Here is a 16,528-nt window from a genome sequence, read left to right as displayed (position 1 = left end):
TCCATGGTGGGAATGATGTGGAGAGCCTCCACCTCAAGGGGGTCCTGGGTCTCGGCTCTAGATTCAAGCACCCTCTCCCTGAATCCTTCACCATTTGAGCCACCCTCGAACCTAGACAGCGAGGCCGCGGACGATGAGTCACAAGCAAAGTGCGAATCAGGGGAAGAGTCCGAGGACATCCATCGGATCCCCCCTGGACTCCGATACCTACAGTTAGACATTCTCCTCTTGGAGGACGAGGGATTGTACCCAGACGAACAAGACATCGTACTTACTTTTGGTGAAGATGAAGCGCTAAAGAAAAAGGAACACCTAGATCGAAGGAAGGCTCTTCGAGGGAAAAACAAAAGTGACCCACAAATGGACCCCCACACTTTATAAATAGAAGAAAAACGATATGACTACCCAAGCATTAATGGCGTCGTCACGTCACCAATTACCACCCCTCGAGATTTGTGCTAGAGCAGACCTGACCAAAGGTCCCTACCTTGGTTGGAAGCACAGGCCAAGGCCGAGCGGACCTGACCAAAGGTCACCACCTCGGTTGGGAGCTCAGATAAAGGCTGAGCTGACCTAACCGAAGGTCATTACCTCAGTTGGGGGCACCAGCTAAGACCAAACGGACCTGACCGAAGGTCACCACCTCGGTTGGGAGCTCAGGAAAAGGCCGAGCTGACCTGATCGAAGATCCTTACCTCGGTTGGGGGCACTGACTAAGGCCAAGTAGACCTGACCGAAGATCACCACCTCAGTTGGGAGCTCAGGAAAAGGCCGAGCTGACCTGACCAAAGGTCCTTACCTTGGTTGGGAGGTCCGAAAAAAGTCGGGTAGACCTGACCGAAGGTCACCACCTCGGTTGGGAGCTCCGGCTAAGGCCGATCAGGCCTGACCGAAGGTCCTCACCACGGTTGGGAGCTCAGGCAAAGGCTGAGCTGACCTGACCAAAGGTCACAACCTCGGTAGGGGGCTCCGGTAAAAGCTGAGCGGACCTAATCGAAGGTCCTTACCTCGGTTAGGAGTTCAGACAGAGGCCGAGCGGACCTAAACCGAAGGTCCTTACCTCGATTGGGGGCTCTGGCTAAGGCCAAGCTGACCTGACCGAGGTCACAACCTCGGTAGGGGGCTCCGGTAAAAGCCGAGCAGACCTAACCAAAGGTCCTTACCTCGGTTGGGAGCTCAGGAAAAGGCCGAGCTGACATGATCGAAGGTCCTTACCTCAGTTGGGAGTTCAAGCAGAGGCTGAGCGGACCCGATCAAAAGTTCTTACCTCGATTGGGGGCTCTGGCTAAGGCCGAGCTGACCTGATCAAGGGTCACAACCTCGGTAGGAGCTCTAGTAAAAGCCAAGCGGACCTAACCGAAGGTCCTTACCTCGGTTGGGAGCTCAGGCAAAGGCCGAGCGGACCTAACCGAAGATCCTTACCTTGGTCGAGAGTTCAAGCAGAGGCCAAGCAGACCTGACCGAAGGTCCTTACCTCGGTTGGGGGCTCTGGCTAAGGCCAATCTGACCTGACCGAAGGTCACAACCTCGGTAGGGGGCTCCGATAAAAGCCAAGCAGACCTAACTGAAGGTCCTGACCTCGATTAGGAGCTCAGGCAATGGCCGAGTGGACCTGATCGAAAGTCCTTACCTCGGTTGGGGGCTCTGGCTAAGGCCGAGCTGACCTGACCGAAGGTCACAACCTCGGTAGGGGGCTCCGGCAAAAGCTGAGTGGACCTAACCGAAGGTCCTTACCTTGGTTGGGAGCTAATGCAAAGGCCGAGTGGACTTGACTGAAAGTCCTTACCTCGGTTGGGAGTTCAGGCAGAAGCTGAGCGGACCTGACCGAATGTCCTTACCTCGATTGAGAGTTCAGGAAAAGGCCGAGCAGACCTGACCGAGGTCCTTACCTCGGTTGGGGGCTCTGGCTAAGGCCGAGCTGACCTGACCGATGGTCACAACCTCGGTAGGGGGCTCCGACAAAAGCCGAGCGGACCTGACCGAAGGTCCTTACCTCAGTTGGGAGTTCAGGCAGAGGCAGAGGGGACCTAACCTAAGGTCCTTTCCTCGGTTGGGGGCTCAGGCTTAGGCCGAGCAGACCTGATCGAAGGTCCTTACCTCGGTTGGGAGCTCCAGCTAAGGCCGAGCAGACTTGATCAAAGGTCACCTCGGTTAGGGGCTTAGGCCAAGGCCGAGCAGACCTGACCGAAGGTCCTTACCTCGGTTGGGAGCTCCGGCTAAGGCCGAGAGGACTTGGCCGAAGGTCACCACCTCGTTTGGGGGCTCATGCAAAGGCTGAGCTAGCCTGACCGAAGGTCCTGGTCACAAGCAAAACTAAAGCCGGAGCAGAAGGAATAAGGCCTAAGGGACACATGAATGAGAGAAAATGACGAAAAACTTGATTACTCCCATAGGAAGAGCCTCCTAGTGGGAGTAAGGGGGCTACTGATACGGCCAAATTGATTGCCCAATAGGGTAAGAATGCGTGGTATCTAAGGAAAGGACACGTGTCGCTCACCTGATAGAGGCTGCAAGGATTCTGACCATGTCAACCGCGTGAAGAGAATATTCCCCACGAAAGGGGATAAGACGTATCCGGGTAGGACTCGAAGAGGAAAGGAGGCGGACCCGAGGAGGACTCCTCTAAGGAAAAGAGAAACCCTAAACCCTAAGGACTATAAGAGAGGGCCCGAGCGGAGGAAAAAAGGTAAGCAGAAAAACCCACACCCTTACCCTTGTGAAAAGCTGTGCGGCCGATCTCTAACTTGAGCGTCGGAGGACTAACCCTGGATAAACATCTGGGCCTCTGCCTTCTGTGTTTGTGCAGGATCAGCTCATACGGATTTTCGGCGGCAATATTATGAATGAATAAATATATCATAGAGTTAAAGTAAACTAAGATATATATATATATATATATATATTAGAGTGTGTATCAAACACAATCTCTCCATGATGTTTTATAATCCAAGCATGATATATAAAATTGGATTTCCAATCTAGCGCATTCATGATTAAGCACATTATAAGAGAGAAAATTTCTTTCCATCAATAAAAGAAGTATGACCAGGGTTATGGAATTTGGCTTTCGAGATTTTTCTCCATAGAACTAATTAAACCAATTAATTAAGATACAAATTGAGCTTCTCCTACATCATGAAGGTGCATAAATTAAAAAATAAAGAGAATTAAAGGTTGTACCGCTCCATCAATCCCACATTCTTTTTGTTCGAGACATAGAAACAGTACAGAAAAAATCTTCAAGAATCCACCAAGAAACACGAAAAACACCCACAAGATCGCATAAACAAAACATGAATATCTGTGATCTTGTGGGTTTATTCATGCATCTTGATGAAAACTTTCATATCTTCCATATTGTTTTCTCTCATCATCATCATCATCATCAGCATCCACCATGGTATGTAAGTATCACCTTTTGAAAGAACTTATCAGAACAAAGACTGCCTCACAGATCAACCAGACAATACATAAACAAGAATGAAATTGAAAAACCATTTGGGTTGTTGATATTGGTTAAGCAGATCAGAATCTACTAAACCAATTTAATTTTTTTTTTGGGTAGATAGCGAACCAATTTAAATAGTAACGTTTTTTTTTTTTGGTAAAAAAATAGTAACGTTAAAAGGAGAAATATAATTGCTTACCAAAAAAAAAAAAAGGAAAAATATGATTGGCACACAAATACATGTATAAAAAATACAGCCAATAGATCAAAAGCAGCCAGGAGAATTCTCACTCCACAAAATTAAACCGGTAAGAAAGGCACAGTTATAAACTGTGACCATTAGGAAACGAATCACCTTGACCCCATGGAGTTATGGGGTAAATTGATCCGGATTTTCAGTTATGGCCTTTTTCTTTTTTCCCCCAATCAATAGTATATTTGTATTGAAAAAGGAAAAAAATAGAGTACATAAAAGATGCAATTCCCTTAACCTTCTTAGGACAGACCTAGAGAAAAGTTATGGAATTCCTAGCACAAGCAGGACATTCTCTGCTACAATGATCATAGAGAAATAACTTTAGACTCTATAATACACCATGCGGGCTGCATCCTCTTCCGCAATGATCTTCAGATCATTAGGAAAATCCATAGGAATAATCAAAACTTCTTCACTTAGAGGTCTAAGAGAGGCCATGTAGTCTGCTGGCCTATTTAATTTCCTCCAAACATGCTTGAACTCCCTTAAGTCAAAAGATTTAGTCAATTATAAAATTATTCTCTTAATAATTTGAGTGTCCCAAGAACCTTAGATCACTCTATTCAACATATCTATTGCAAGTTTTGAGTCTCACCTGATTGAAACCTTTGGGAAATTCTTCTCAATACATAGAATAATGCCTCTAAGAATAGCTAATAATTCCATATAAATGACTGAAGCAACCTTTCCAACACCAGCATAGACTAAAATGGAGTCCCCTAGTTATGGCCTTTAGGTTCCTGCTTTAAGGGTCAGGACCATAACTAGACCAATAAGCTAATTGGTTCCAGATCTGAGAACCATGACAATTAATTATTGGGTGAATTGGTTCCAATTCCTAGCGGGGCAATTCCAACCTTGGTAAGAAATGGGGACCCATAGATGGCGAAAAATCTGCTTCCCCTTTTTTAAGTCATAAACCAACAATAGAACTGAAATAGACATATAGCAATAAACACTCAATTATTAGACACATCTAAGCAATGATTTAGAATGGGTTTAACATGAAATGTCAAACCCAAGGGTGTAGCTTAATTGGCAAGAGAATAGGTGTAGATGAACATGTGTCCAGTTCGATGCTCCTTACCCTTTTGTGGTCAGTCCTATTTTCACCAAGGCCTCTTTAGAGAGAGAGAGAGAGAGAGAGAGAGAGAGAGAGAGACTCTGACAAGTAGGAATGGTTTTGCGGAAGATTTTCTTTAAAATGACTAAATGACTATTAGAACATATCAAGCTTCCTTGGTATTGAAGTAATAGGTTGGAAGCCTAATTTTGTAAATTCTTACGGAGGCTACTTACTTGTGTGTATCTACGCCTAGATGCAACAGGGCCAAAAAGACAGTGTTGCCTTGCATTTAAAATGTTCCTATGTGCCCTCTTATTGTCCCGCGTCCATGACCTGTACTTGTTCTAGTGAGGGAGTGTTCTATTACCAAATCTTTATATTCTCATCAATATCGTATGTAGTCTCAAACAGTATGTAGTTTATTTCTACACCATTTTTTATTGCATATCGCTTAATCAAGAAATCAAGAAAAGGGGTTTGGTGAGTGGAGCATATCCTTCATGCATACATGCATACTTAATATTTCAAGAGAAGGTAGAATATTAGAGTTGGAGGCTCTACATGATGAATATGGAGGTGAAATCAATATTTTGAAAAGCCTTTTGAAGGTAAAAAAAAGGGGTTATAAAAAAGAGATTGAGGAAAAAATTGATAATTTTGATAGTCAACAAAGCATAAGACTATTAATAAAGAGATTAATTATTATTATTATTATTATTATTATTATTATTATTATTATTTTATTTAATTTTATTTTTGTGGGGTGAGGTGAGCTAAAATTGATTGCAGGGCCAAAACGGGACCAACGAGGAACCATGAGGGACCAACACTTATTTACGCAGAGTACATGGCTTTTTGCTTGCGATAGGTTAAGGATGTCTCAAACTCAAGATGTGTAGCTCAAGCACACACTTGCATCCAGTGGTACCAAACCCTAGCCCAAGGCTAGCGTCCTCAAATGTATGAAATTATCTACATGGTGACGAAGGGTGGATGGTGGATGGAGATATTATGAATCCAGCATAGTCCAGGGCCATTGATTCGGAATCAGTTGTGGTTCATGAGATCGAACACATGCTGGGGTTAGTTGGGGTGCTAGACTAAAAAGATTGTGCTGGCGGATGATGGATTCAGGAGATTTACGGTAGCACCCCAAAGCTACCATCAATAATGGTGAGGATGAGGGAGAGAAAACGGCGAGCAAGCGGTTTTGTCAGAGAAGAAAGGAAGGGAATTACTACGAAGAATGTGGTGGTTACTATTGGCTCTACTAATATCTATTTGAAAAAAAGAAACATGAAAGGTAGTGTGGCCTTGCACCTAGTTACGAAATTCTGTCCCTCTAAACGCTTCCATGTGTGTTGCAATTGGCTTTGCTCTAATTTATAATTAGGGATGTCAAAAAAGTCCGGTCAAACCAGTTCTAGCCCGCCCTAAGCCCAAACAGGGCTTAGGTCGAAATTTCAACCGATAGGGTGGGTTAGGGTTGAGATTTTCGGGCCTGAGGCAAGGTTGGGTTGGGCCTGGATTGAAGTGTCAACCCAACCCAACTCAACTATGTTTAGTAAGTATATAATCATATAAATATGCTAATAATTATTAATGTGTACTTATAAAAAAAGGTCTTTCATTTTTCACAATCTACACATACGAAAACTTTAGTCTTTGATCTCTACAATGCATCAAGATCAATCAACTAAGTAATCGATAGTATTGGGTTGGACTGAATTAGGTTAAACGTAGCCCAATCGATAGTATTGGATTGGACTAAACCCGACAAGGTTGGGCCTAGGCTGAGATATCCCAGCCTGACCTAGAGCTGGATTGGTCTTGGGTTGAGTTAAGAGACCTTAGGGTTGGATTGGGTCTCAACCTATTGACACCCCTATTTATAATACATCAATAGTATGCCAACCTTTTTCTCGGGAGTGGGAGAGGTACGCTAGCAAATGGCACCACTGTAGACATAAGATGCATATCATACGGGAGTAGTAGGAGGGTCATCCACTAGCCATAGAGAGAGAGAGAGGACTTTGTCTCTATATCCCAATCTCACCAAATAAGACTCGGGAGTCGGAATCTTTCTTCTATAGAAATTAAAAGAATCTTTCCGTATGTGTGAGTTCCCCGGTTTCTCTTCGTCGCCCGAAGCTCTCGTACGTCGTCAGTCGCCAAGAAACGCAAAGCGATAACATAAGGGATAAGGGCGGATGCATCAATCACGGAGTCCTCAGTGGAGAAAGATCCCGACTCTCTCTCTCAGACTACTACTCTTCTTCGGATTCAAGCGCCTCAGACAACGTGGAGATATTATTTTCGAGTCGAACAGTTAGTTGAAACTACAAACAGATGGCCGTTATTTAAAACGAGCGATAGTATAGTAGCATCTATCTGGGATGTACATGCACAAGAGTTTGTTACCGTATATTAAGCGATCCACCGGATCTTGCCCATGCAAGCTCACGTGCCTCTTTGGCACGTTCCCTTAATTTTCGCAGACCTCCTTATCTTAGAGATATATATATTCACTCTAACCCCTCCAGACCTTTATTTCCTTATAGCTCTCTCTCTCTCTCTCTCTCTCTCTCTCTGTAACGCTTTTCTTGTTTCTGCTATCTTCTTTACAGTGCCGATTTCAATCCGAAACCCTCTCTGGAAGGTAAAATTTTTAGTTTTAGTTACCCATTTCTATAATTATCTTTTGTTACTGCATCGATTTCACTTCTTGATTTTCTCTACAAGCTTCAGGTGAAGTTAATGGAGATTTAAACCATGTTTATGATTTTCTTTGGCTGCCAGAGATTTTTTTGTCTTTTATCTAAAAATTTAAATCTGCTTGCTTTTGTCTGCAAACCTTTTCTTTTTCTTTCTGCTGTGATTGATTTTGATAATGTGAGTTTTTGTTATTTGAGCGCACACTCATCAGCAGATCGATTCATTATATTTTATTTTTTCTTTTGGTTAACAATAGCAGCAGAAAAGAAGATGGAACCGAAATTGAACGAATTTCTTGAGTCTTTGATCCAACATTTGTTATCAGACAAAGATGAGAGTGACGATCTGATACTTTTGGATGCGTCTACTGTTTGCTACACCGAGCAGCCAATGTTGCTATCACCGGAAGAAATAGAAAAAGAAAAAGAAATACTCCGCTACTCACACTCACTACTCAACAATAATGTAGAGGAGGAGGGAGTACTGCCAGACAAAGACATAAACAATGAAATGGTTGGCCGGTTGTGTACACTTCCGAATGCCTCTGCCCCTGCCTCTGATGAACCACTACCACTACCACTACCACTACCACTACAAATGATGTTGCCACCAGATGAGGAAGGATTCGAATTGCCAGCCGGGTTTCGATTTAGTCCTTCGAACAAACAATTGCTGCTTCATTATCTCACTAATAGATTGAGTGGTAGAAACCTCTCTTCAAATGAAGTCAAGGACTTTGATGTTTACACCAAGGAACCATGGTTACTTCCAGGTACGTATCCATTCATTCGTTAATTCATTACTACTAATTAATTTCTACAAATTAATTAAATGTTTAAAGTCTTCATTAATTGATCGATGCATGCACGCATGCATTCTATTTAATTTACTACTGCAGGGGCAAACAAAAAAGAATGTGTGTATTTCTTTGTTCCTTGGAGAAAGACATCAAAAGACAGTTGCAAAGCAGAACGTAGTGCTGGGAAAGGATTCTGGAGAGCTAGTACGGGAGATAAAGATGTTAGGGATAATCAGAAGAAGCTCATCGGTTATCTCAAGCAGTTGACGTATCACATTAATTACAACGACAACAATAACAATAACCAGCAGCAGGAATCCAACAATATTAAGTCTAAAAAGATGGATTGGATTATGCATGAGTATAAGCTTACTAAGGTATTATTATTAATTAATACCTGAAATATCTTCGAATTCTTTCTTCTATCTATATTATTAATTCTTTCATCTTTCAAATTTTAACCATATATGTATATATGCTCTACTATTGTGTGCAACAGTCTCCAGAAATGACGCTTTGCAGGATCAAGTACAAGACGCCATCTTCTACAAAATCACGACCTGCAAAATGAAGAAGATGTAAGCGTTATGGTTTTAGAAGAGAAACTCTGATTATTGCTTGGCCATGGATGTAGCGCATCATGGGTGAACTAAATGAATCATTGTCATACCAAAAGTGGATGACTAGTCTAGATTTATTTTTCATTCTTTTATTGTCTTCATATTCTTGGCGTATTTGGCCATTAACTGTATTACATTTATTCTTTTTTAATAAAACCCTTATTGATTCTTAGTTTAAAAAAAAAAAATTATGTTATGTGTGTATCATATTATTTATTTTTCTTTTGCTAATTAATCGTTATTCCGCTGCGCTATCAAGTTCTAACAGAACCATCTTAAATTATCCCTTTGCCATCTTAGTGGTTAAAACGGAATTGGAGTGTGTCCGAATCTAACTTTTCCTTTCTCATTTTCAGGTTGACCAAAATACCCCTTTTGATTAACCTTATTCCATACTAACGGGCCTTTGACAGTTGGTAATTTATATTAAAATCACAGTTTTCAAATATTCAAACTACTTTTGTGGGGAAATGTTCCGTTCATGGTTTTAGTGCACCGTATTGAAACGGCATGGTTCATCAAACATATTGGTATCGGATCAGAAAAAATGATTTTTTTTCTTTTTTTTTTTATATCCCCACGGTATACCATTCAATTTTACGGTATTAGGATCACAGAGTTGTCAAACCAATACAGATTGCCCGTGATCTAATACCCATACTTAGAACCATGGTTTCATGTCTCTAGTTGAACCATGAAATGAAGAGCTATTCACAACAGTTGTCTGAGCCGAAGACAAACTAGGGTTGGATATGAATTAGCCAGGCTTTTTCTACCCCTAAAATTTATTGAAGCTAATAACTCAATACAAAACCTCAATTAGGATGCCATTGAACACAGTCGAGGATTTAAGGTCTTTCTCCAACTGTTAAATTACCTAGTAGAGTGCTCAGTCAACTCCTGAGTCTGTAGGTTATAATGTGAGGGACAAGCAATAAGTTGATCAAAAGGACCCCGCCCCTTATGTATGTTTTTTCTTTGCAACAAAACTCCATAAGAGATTTATTTAATTCACCCTCTGTCTACTCAATTTTTTGCAATTTATACTCTCCTTGAAGTTTATGGATCCCAGTTCTTAGATTTCAATTAGAGCGATAGCTAGCAATTTAGGTATGCAACGGGGCCATCTATCAAGCTTATGTTGGGCTTGAGTGCTGGAGGGTTATATTTTTGTATTTTATGTTTTATTTAATAAAAAAATATTTTTAATCTAAGGTATCTATTTATTTAGTATTTTAAATCAATATTTTATTATAATTAAAAATTATTGTACTTAATCCATTAGTATTATCTTATATACAACTATGCATGCATGTAGGGTTTGTCCAATATATCTCTATAGGTGTATTTAGAACATGTAACCTTCTTTTAATTGTCTCTTGTCTCCAGAGTTCTATTAATATATCTATAGAGCACGGTTGGTCCAATTGGATTCAACCCAAGGATTAGGCCTAGGCCTGGTCCAGCTAGACCCCGAGCCTGACTCTAGTCTAACTAGTCATTGAAATTAATGTATGAGCTTTGTGTGAGCTCAGGCTCACCATGTCAAACTTACACCATGTTATCATATTGATTTCGTGAAACAATCTCTCAAGACTTTAGCCAAAAAAAAAACTCTCAAGGATGAATAGAAAAGTTAGTTCAACTGTTTTTTCTTTTTTCTTTTTGCATGTTAGCTAAATTGACCAATTTAAATTTCGTGTGCTACCATCAATTATATTAGTTTTTTGGGTTTGCGAAAGAAGCAACTTCTCAAGAGATTTTCTTGTTTTTTCCTTTTATTTATTGATTAACATATATTATTAAAGGTAAAAATAATAACAGAACATGACGGTTCTATCATAGCATCGACAAAAACAAGGGGTAACTCAATTGGGAAGGTTCAACACCTCACAACTAAGAAGTCATGATTTCAAGTCTCCTAGTAAGGCCTATCCAAAAAAAAAATCATGAACCAAGGTGTAAAAGAAATATTTTCTACCAATTGAGGAAGCTTCCACTCATAATGGATCATTTCCTTCCCTTTTCCAATTCAAGGCTTGCCTTAGTGGTTGGCATTTCTTCCTTGAGAGAGTGCTTTAATAACTTAGTCAATGAATTAAATTCTCTTGATGGCATCCATAGGCGCAAAACTATTAGTAGCATTCCCATTTTTTAAGAAGGTTATGGCTGCCCTCTTGAATCTCATTTTGGTCATTTAATGGGTCTTTTCCTTAATAATATTGTGCGTCCATACAATTTGATGTAACCAGTTTTCTTGATTGACCACAATATGCCATTCCTAAAAAATCTGCAGTTAAATCAAGTATATGGAAAAAGATTATAATAATGCTTTGGAGTCAATCTATATTCTGAACGGTCTCTTTTAAGGGTAGGAAAAGGGCAAAAAGAGATTGAGGGCGTAATTTTGAACGTCACATGGCATGGCATGCATAAAGACTATGATAATGGACTGCATGTGAAGTCTATATGCAAGAAATTAATAACTTTGAAATGTATGAAAATTCAAGAGATTGTGAATCTTAAATGGCTAAACAATGGACTAAATTAATTGTAATGAAAGCCTATGAAACTAGAATTGGGTTCCTCTTCATCTAGGACAACACCCCATGGATCGTGCGAGATGGGGCTGAAAGGTACAGTTGGATGGACAGGATCCGGGGTCGTGAAACTAAATGGGTTTGCCCACTCCATTTCTAAATGGGCAATTTCATACCCTCACTTGTATCTAACTTAAGAGAGCAGATTAGGTTCGCGTATGAGTCTAACCCGCACACATGGAATCCACAAAGGAAAAACCCTATGGTGGATTCCATGTGTGTGAATCAGGTCCTCATACAAGAATCTCCTAAACTTTAGAGAATATCTTGGAGTTTGTACAAACTTTGAGGCGGAATTCTTAACCATTAGTACAGGAATCGAGAATGCTAAAAGGTTAGGGGTGCAGATGCTTTGGATTGAGTGCGACTTGGTCACGGTAGTTTCCCTCCTCTTGAAAAAGAAATTACCATGGATTTGCGCCAAATGTGGATAAACTACTAGTCCTATCTTGAAATGGTGGAGTGGAAGATCACTCACTACTATGGGGAAGCCAACTCAATCACTAATTTTCTGTCAAAATCAGCTACTCGGTTTGAAGATTCTTCCCCAGTTAGCTCCTTCCCGCTCTTGGTCAAGTTAGACATGGATATGGATGCTTCGGGTCGTCCAAGATACAAACTGTAGTAGTTTGGATTTTTGTTATTTCTTTCTTGTGGAGGACTGTTGGCTCAGTGTCTTAATCTGATGATAGCAATGCCGAAGGTGGACTATGCTCATCCCCCTCTCTTCTCTTTTTCATGTGTTCTTGGGTGTTTCTTAGCCCTTGTGTACATTTTTTTTTTTTTTCTCTCTTAATATACAAATGATTTTCTAACGGAAAAAAAAAAAAAAAAAAAAAAAAGATTTGAAGGTGAAATCAATATTTTGAAGGGTTATTTGATAGTGGAAAACAAAAAATAAAAAGAGTTAAGTCTCTATGTAAGATAATAATTAGTTGTTTGTTGCATATGATAGAAGTATGTCTAAGTATGGAAAAAGGAAAGAAAAAAAAATATAAGAGAAAAAATAGAAATAAAAATACCTTCTACTTCCTACGATTCTCTCTCTTCTTTCTTATTAACACCCCAAAATAGGAGAGAAAATACATGCGGGGTTTCGCATTCTCTCTCATTGTTTGTGTCTAGTTGGTCCCTCTCTAGTTTGTCCACATCCTCTGTAATGAGTGGTAAGGTGCAGTGAGCATCGGACGATTGAGAACATCTAGGCACACGTTTGAAGGAGCTCCCAGCCACCCCATACTGATGCAAATGATTTTAGACCTCTCTAGCCACCCCTAGCTAGAGGCAAAATTTTGGACCACCATTTAAAATCTTTTTTTTTTTTTTTTTAAATAAATCGAAAAAAAAAAATCTCTTCGTAAACTTTCCTCAAGTAGCACTATGAAATAAATACTGGTCAATTTCTTATCTCTCTCCCCCCATTATTGTGTTGAGTCTAAAAAAGGTGTGGTGATTTGGAGGGAGCACAACCAAGAGTTGTTAAGAAGCTTAGCAAAATCATGGCCCATGGGCATCTTACTCAAACTTAAGATCAAATCATCTAATGGTCCCCCCCTTCTCTCTCTCTCTCTCTCTCTCTCTCTCTCTCTCTCTCTCTCTCTCTCTCTCTCTCTCTCTCTCTCTCTCTCTCTCTCTTCACGAAGGGCAAAGGCATAAGTGAAAGGGGTAGGAGAGATTCTTTTTGTGTGGGCCATCTTCTTGCCTGCTCTCATCTATCTCCTCGGTTTGTATAGCCTTGAGAATTAGACGACTGAAAGCATCTAGGCACACGTTTGAAGAAGCTCCCAACCACCCTATACTGGTGCAATCGATTTTACACCTCTAGCCACCTCTAGCTAGAGGCAAAATTTTGGATCACCATTTAAAATCTTTTTTTTTTTTTTTAATAAAAAGAAAAAAAAATCTCTTCATAAACTTGTTAGGATTTTTATGTGGGCTTAACTGATACCGATTGATCCATTGGGCCCAAGTAATTATAGACCCACTCTGATTAGGAAACTCCTAGCTCTTTCTATTGTGAGAGTGGAATAGGGTTTTAGGGATTCTATTATACATAAAATACTGACGGTCCCTGCAGCCATTACTTTACTTAATGCCTTATTGGTTTTGGGAGCACGGCTTTCTCACAAGAGCAAGTGCATAAAAAGAGAGGATACCCTAGAGTAAGAGGCTGCAAAAGATCTCAGTAGAAGGACTCCACTTGCGTAGTTCGTTATTGTCATATTCATGGGAGTAATGTTTAACCACATGGGATAGAGGTTTCATGGGACACAGGCACTTCTTTATTCCCATTTATGATTCATGTCATGGTTGTCCCATTGATTATTATAGATATAACAAATCTATATGGTTATGTATTTTAAGATGGGATACTTTATTGTTCTGGGTTTAGGGACTACACCCATGATTAATCTTTTATGATTTGTTGATGATTCTTATATTCTAAATACTATAAGGTTATTCATATATTTAATATGGTAAAAGAATCTCTAACAATTGGTATCAGAGCCAACCCTTATAGTGTTAGAATCAAGGAAAATTGATTTTGTCTAGGGTTTGTATCCCAAATCATAAAAATCATAATTTTACCATTACTTAAAGATCCCATATGGGAAAACTTTCTTCACAAAAGTTGTAGAGCACGAAAAGATGGTCGCGACGATATGCCGCAAGTCACCGGGAAACCTCCGGACGCGCCGGCAAGCGCCACCGAAAACCGGTTACTGGAGGAGAGAGAAAAACATTTTTTTTAAAATAAAAAAAAAGGCGGCGAGTCATCGCCGGGTCACCTCGAAAACCCTATCGAGTTAACCCGGGGTGTAGTGGGTCAACTCATGACCAACTCTATTTGACTCGGTCAAAAGTTGACCGGATCGTTGACCAATTGACTTGGATTTTGACTCAGAATCAATATGCCGAACCAGATTAGACCGGTTGGCCGAACCGGTTGGTTTGGGAAACTAGATTGATTTTGATCTATTTTTAGTTCTGCAACTTCAAATGGCTTGTACGGGCAAATGGTGAAGAATTTTTCACCCTGGTTTTTTGCGTTGAGTCCATTTTTTCGTGCTCTTCGTTTTGATATATTATGAGCCTAGTTTTGATCAAATTTTATGATTTGTTTTGTATAAGTTACAAGTATGGGTGGTTAATGATTCTTTATGATTTTCCTTTTAATTTGAAGAAATAAAAGAAAATCAACTCATACATTACTTGCATATCAGAATATGAACTTGTTTATTCTTGGTAATGTAGTTCATGCTTTTGTTTATGAATATTTTTATTCATGCTTAAACAATCCCACTTTTAGCTATCGAAATAGATTTGTAAACTATTACAATAAGATTGGGTGGAATCCACCAAAGTGGTAAAGTTCAACCTTATTGTAATAGAATACAAATCAAAGTCTTCTTTGTTTGAAAAGACAGAGAATAATGATTGGTAGCAAAGTTGCTAATGTTCACCCAAATGTGACATTATCTAAGAAAGGTTAAAGTTAAAGCAAGTGAAAAACAGAATAGGGATTTCTCAACCTAGAAGATGTTGTCCATCCAAAGATGGCGATACTTTTTGAAAGTTAGAAGAAGTCTCGCAGTAATTGCAGAAACTTGAGTGGATCAGTATGTTTCAGACCCAAAGGTCAGGAATGTAGTTCCGGTTGACACTCTTGAAGTAATCGATAATTGAGCATTGTAATGTTTATTTTGTTAACAGTTACATGCTTGTTCTTTTACATGTAAATTGATATTTAGTTCATGTTTAAATAACCCACAAATTTAAGTTGTCAGGTGTAGCTGTAAGCTATTGCGGTGGAATTTATAGAACCCACCAAAGTGGTAAAATCTAAGATTACTATATTAGGTTTACAACTCAAAGATTTTGACTTATATTCAAAGACATAAAAAATTGTTAACAGGAATTAGATAATGTTTGCCCAAATGCGACATTATCAAAGACAAGCATAAATGCAAGTGTACTCTAGGCAGACCTTAGCCTAGAAGTTGTTATGCATCCAAAAGTGATAGTAATTTTTGAAGTTGAAGAGCTCCCAAGGTCATTGTAGTTTTTGAGTGGACTAGTGCATTCCAGACCTAAAGGTTGAGATTGTAGTTCAGTTGACACTTTGATTATGTTTAATGGTTAGTGATGTAATGTTGGTTTTTATTGATGTTACATGCATTAATTAAATATCGAATGGATTATTCTTCCTTGAGTTGAACCATTAAACTAATGTCTTTAAAAGTGGCTTGAGAATATAGAGGTCTACATATGTCTTAAAGACCTAGTTTTCTATACTAGGAGAACCAAATCAATAGTTTGGTATTATGCTTTTAAAGCAAAGTTTTTTTTCCCTAAAAGGTATTGGACAGTTGATCAATGGCAATTGGGTGGATGAGGGTTTCATCACTATGACCATAGGTTATAGGTTTATTTAATGTGTTATTTTTTGTATTCCGATTGGATCAATTCGGATTGGTTGGGTTGGATTAGTGTCGATTTTGATCAATCCAATACCAAGTTCTTAAACACTGTCATTGTTCTCTGAAAACCTATTTATGAACATTAATTGATAAATGTTTGGTTTCTTTTGTTTTGGGCATATGTGAATAAGTTTATATGTGTCACATTTAACGAATTGTGTTCTCCAATAAATGGATTAATTTATGACTGGTCGAACCAAGTGGGAGAATAAAAGTATGGATCTTAACCTATTTTATGTGGCTCGACCAGTGGGAGAATAAATTCGGTATACTAGGTTGCTAGTGGGAGAATAAATTCAGTGTACTATATTGTTTTTCATGCAAAAGAATTATTTGGAGTTTTGCATTGATTTATTATTATCATGATATTGAAGAATTATTTATAGCTGAAATATATAGTAAATTCATATTCATGTCATTTTGTACTTGAATGTTTTGTTTGAAACACCCTATGATGGATAAATATATTAGAATTAAACTGGGTGTGAGCTTCCGCACATTTTATGCTGCACAGTATATTTCTAGGAAGCTATTGCAGTGGAA

General features: G+C 39.4%; 1 protein-coding gene across 1 annotated transcript; it reads left to right on the top strand.

Moving 5' to 3' along the window:
- Window positions 1-7,755: 7,755 nt before the first annotated feature.
- LOC122060766 (NAC domain-containing protein 83-like) lies at window positions 7,756-9,035 on the top strand. Its single transcript, XM_042623868.1, has 3 exons — window positions 7,756-8,257; window positions 8,384-8,661; window positions 8,784-9,035. The coding sequence occupies exons 1-3, from the start codon at window positions 7,756-7,758 to the stop codon at window positions 8,853-8,855; spliced, it is 852 nt and encodes a 283-aa protein (XP_042479802.1). The 3' UTR covers window positions 8,856-9,035.
- The last annotated feature ends 7,493 nt before the right edge of the window (window positions 9,036-16,528 follow it).

This window comes from Macadamia integrifolia, chromosome 14 (assembly GCF_013358625.1).
Source record: "Macadamia integrifolia cultivar HAES 741 chromosome 14, SCU_Mint_v3, whole genome shotgun sequence".
Taxonomy (NCBI): domain Eukaryota; kingdom Viridiplantae; phylum Streptophyta; class Magnoliopsida; order Proteales; family Proteaceae; genus Macadamia; species Macadamia integrifolia.
Note: the sequence above shows the minus strand (reverse complement) of the source record. Positions and strands in the feature narration are given on the sequence as shown.

What these genes read in the sequence shown, in the direction of transcription:
- LOC122060766 (XM_042623868.1), top strand. Translation starts at nt 7,756, where the DNA reads ATGGAACCGAAATTGAACGAATTTCTTGAGTCTTTGATCCAACATTTG. An exon ending in GGAACCATGGTTACTTCCAG is followed by an intron (nt 8,258 to 8,383) that starts GTACGTATCCAT and finishes TTACTACTGCAG; the next exon opens with GGGCAAACAAAAAAGAATGT. An exon ending in ATGAGTATAAGCTTACTAAG is followed by an intron (nt 8,662 to 8,783) that starts GTATTATTATTA and finishes TGTGTGCAACAG; the next exon opens with TCTCCAGAAATGACGCTTTG.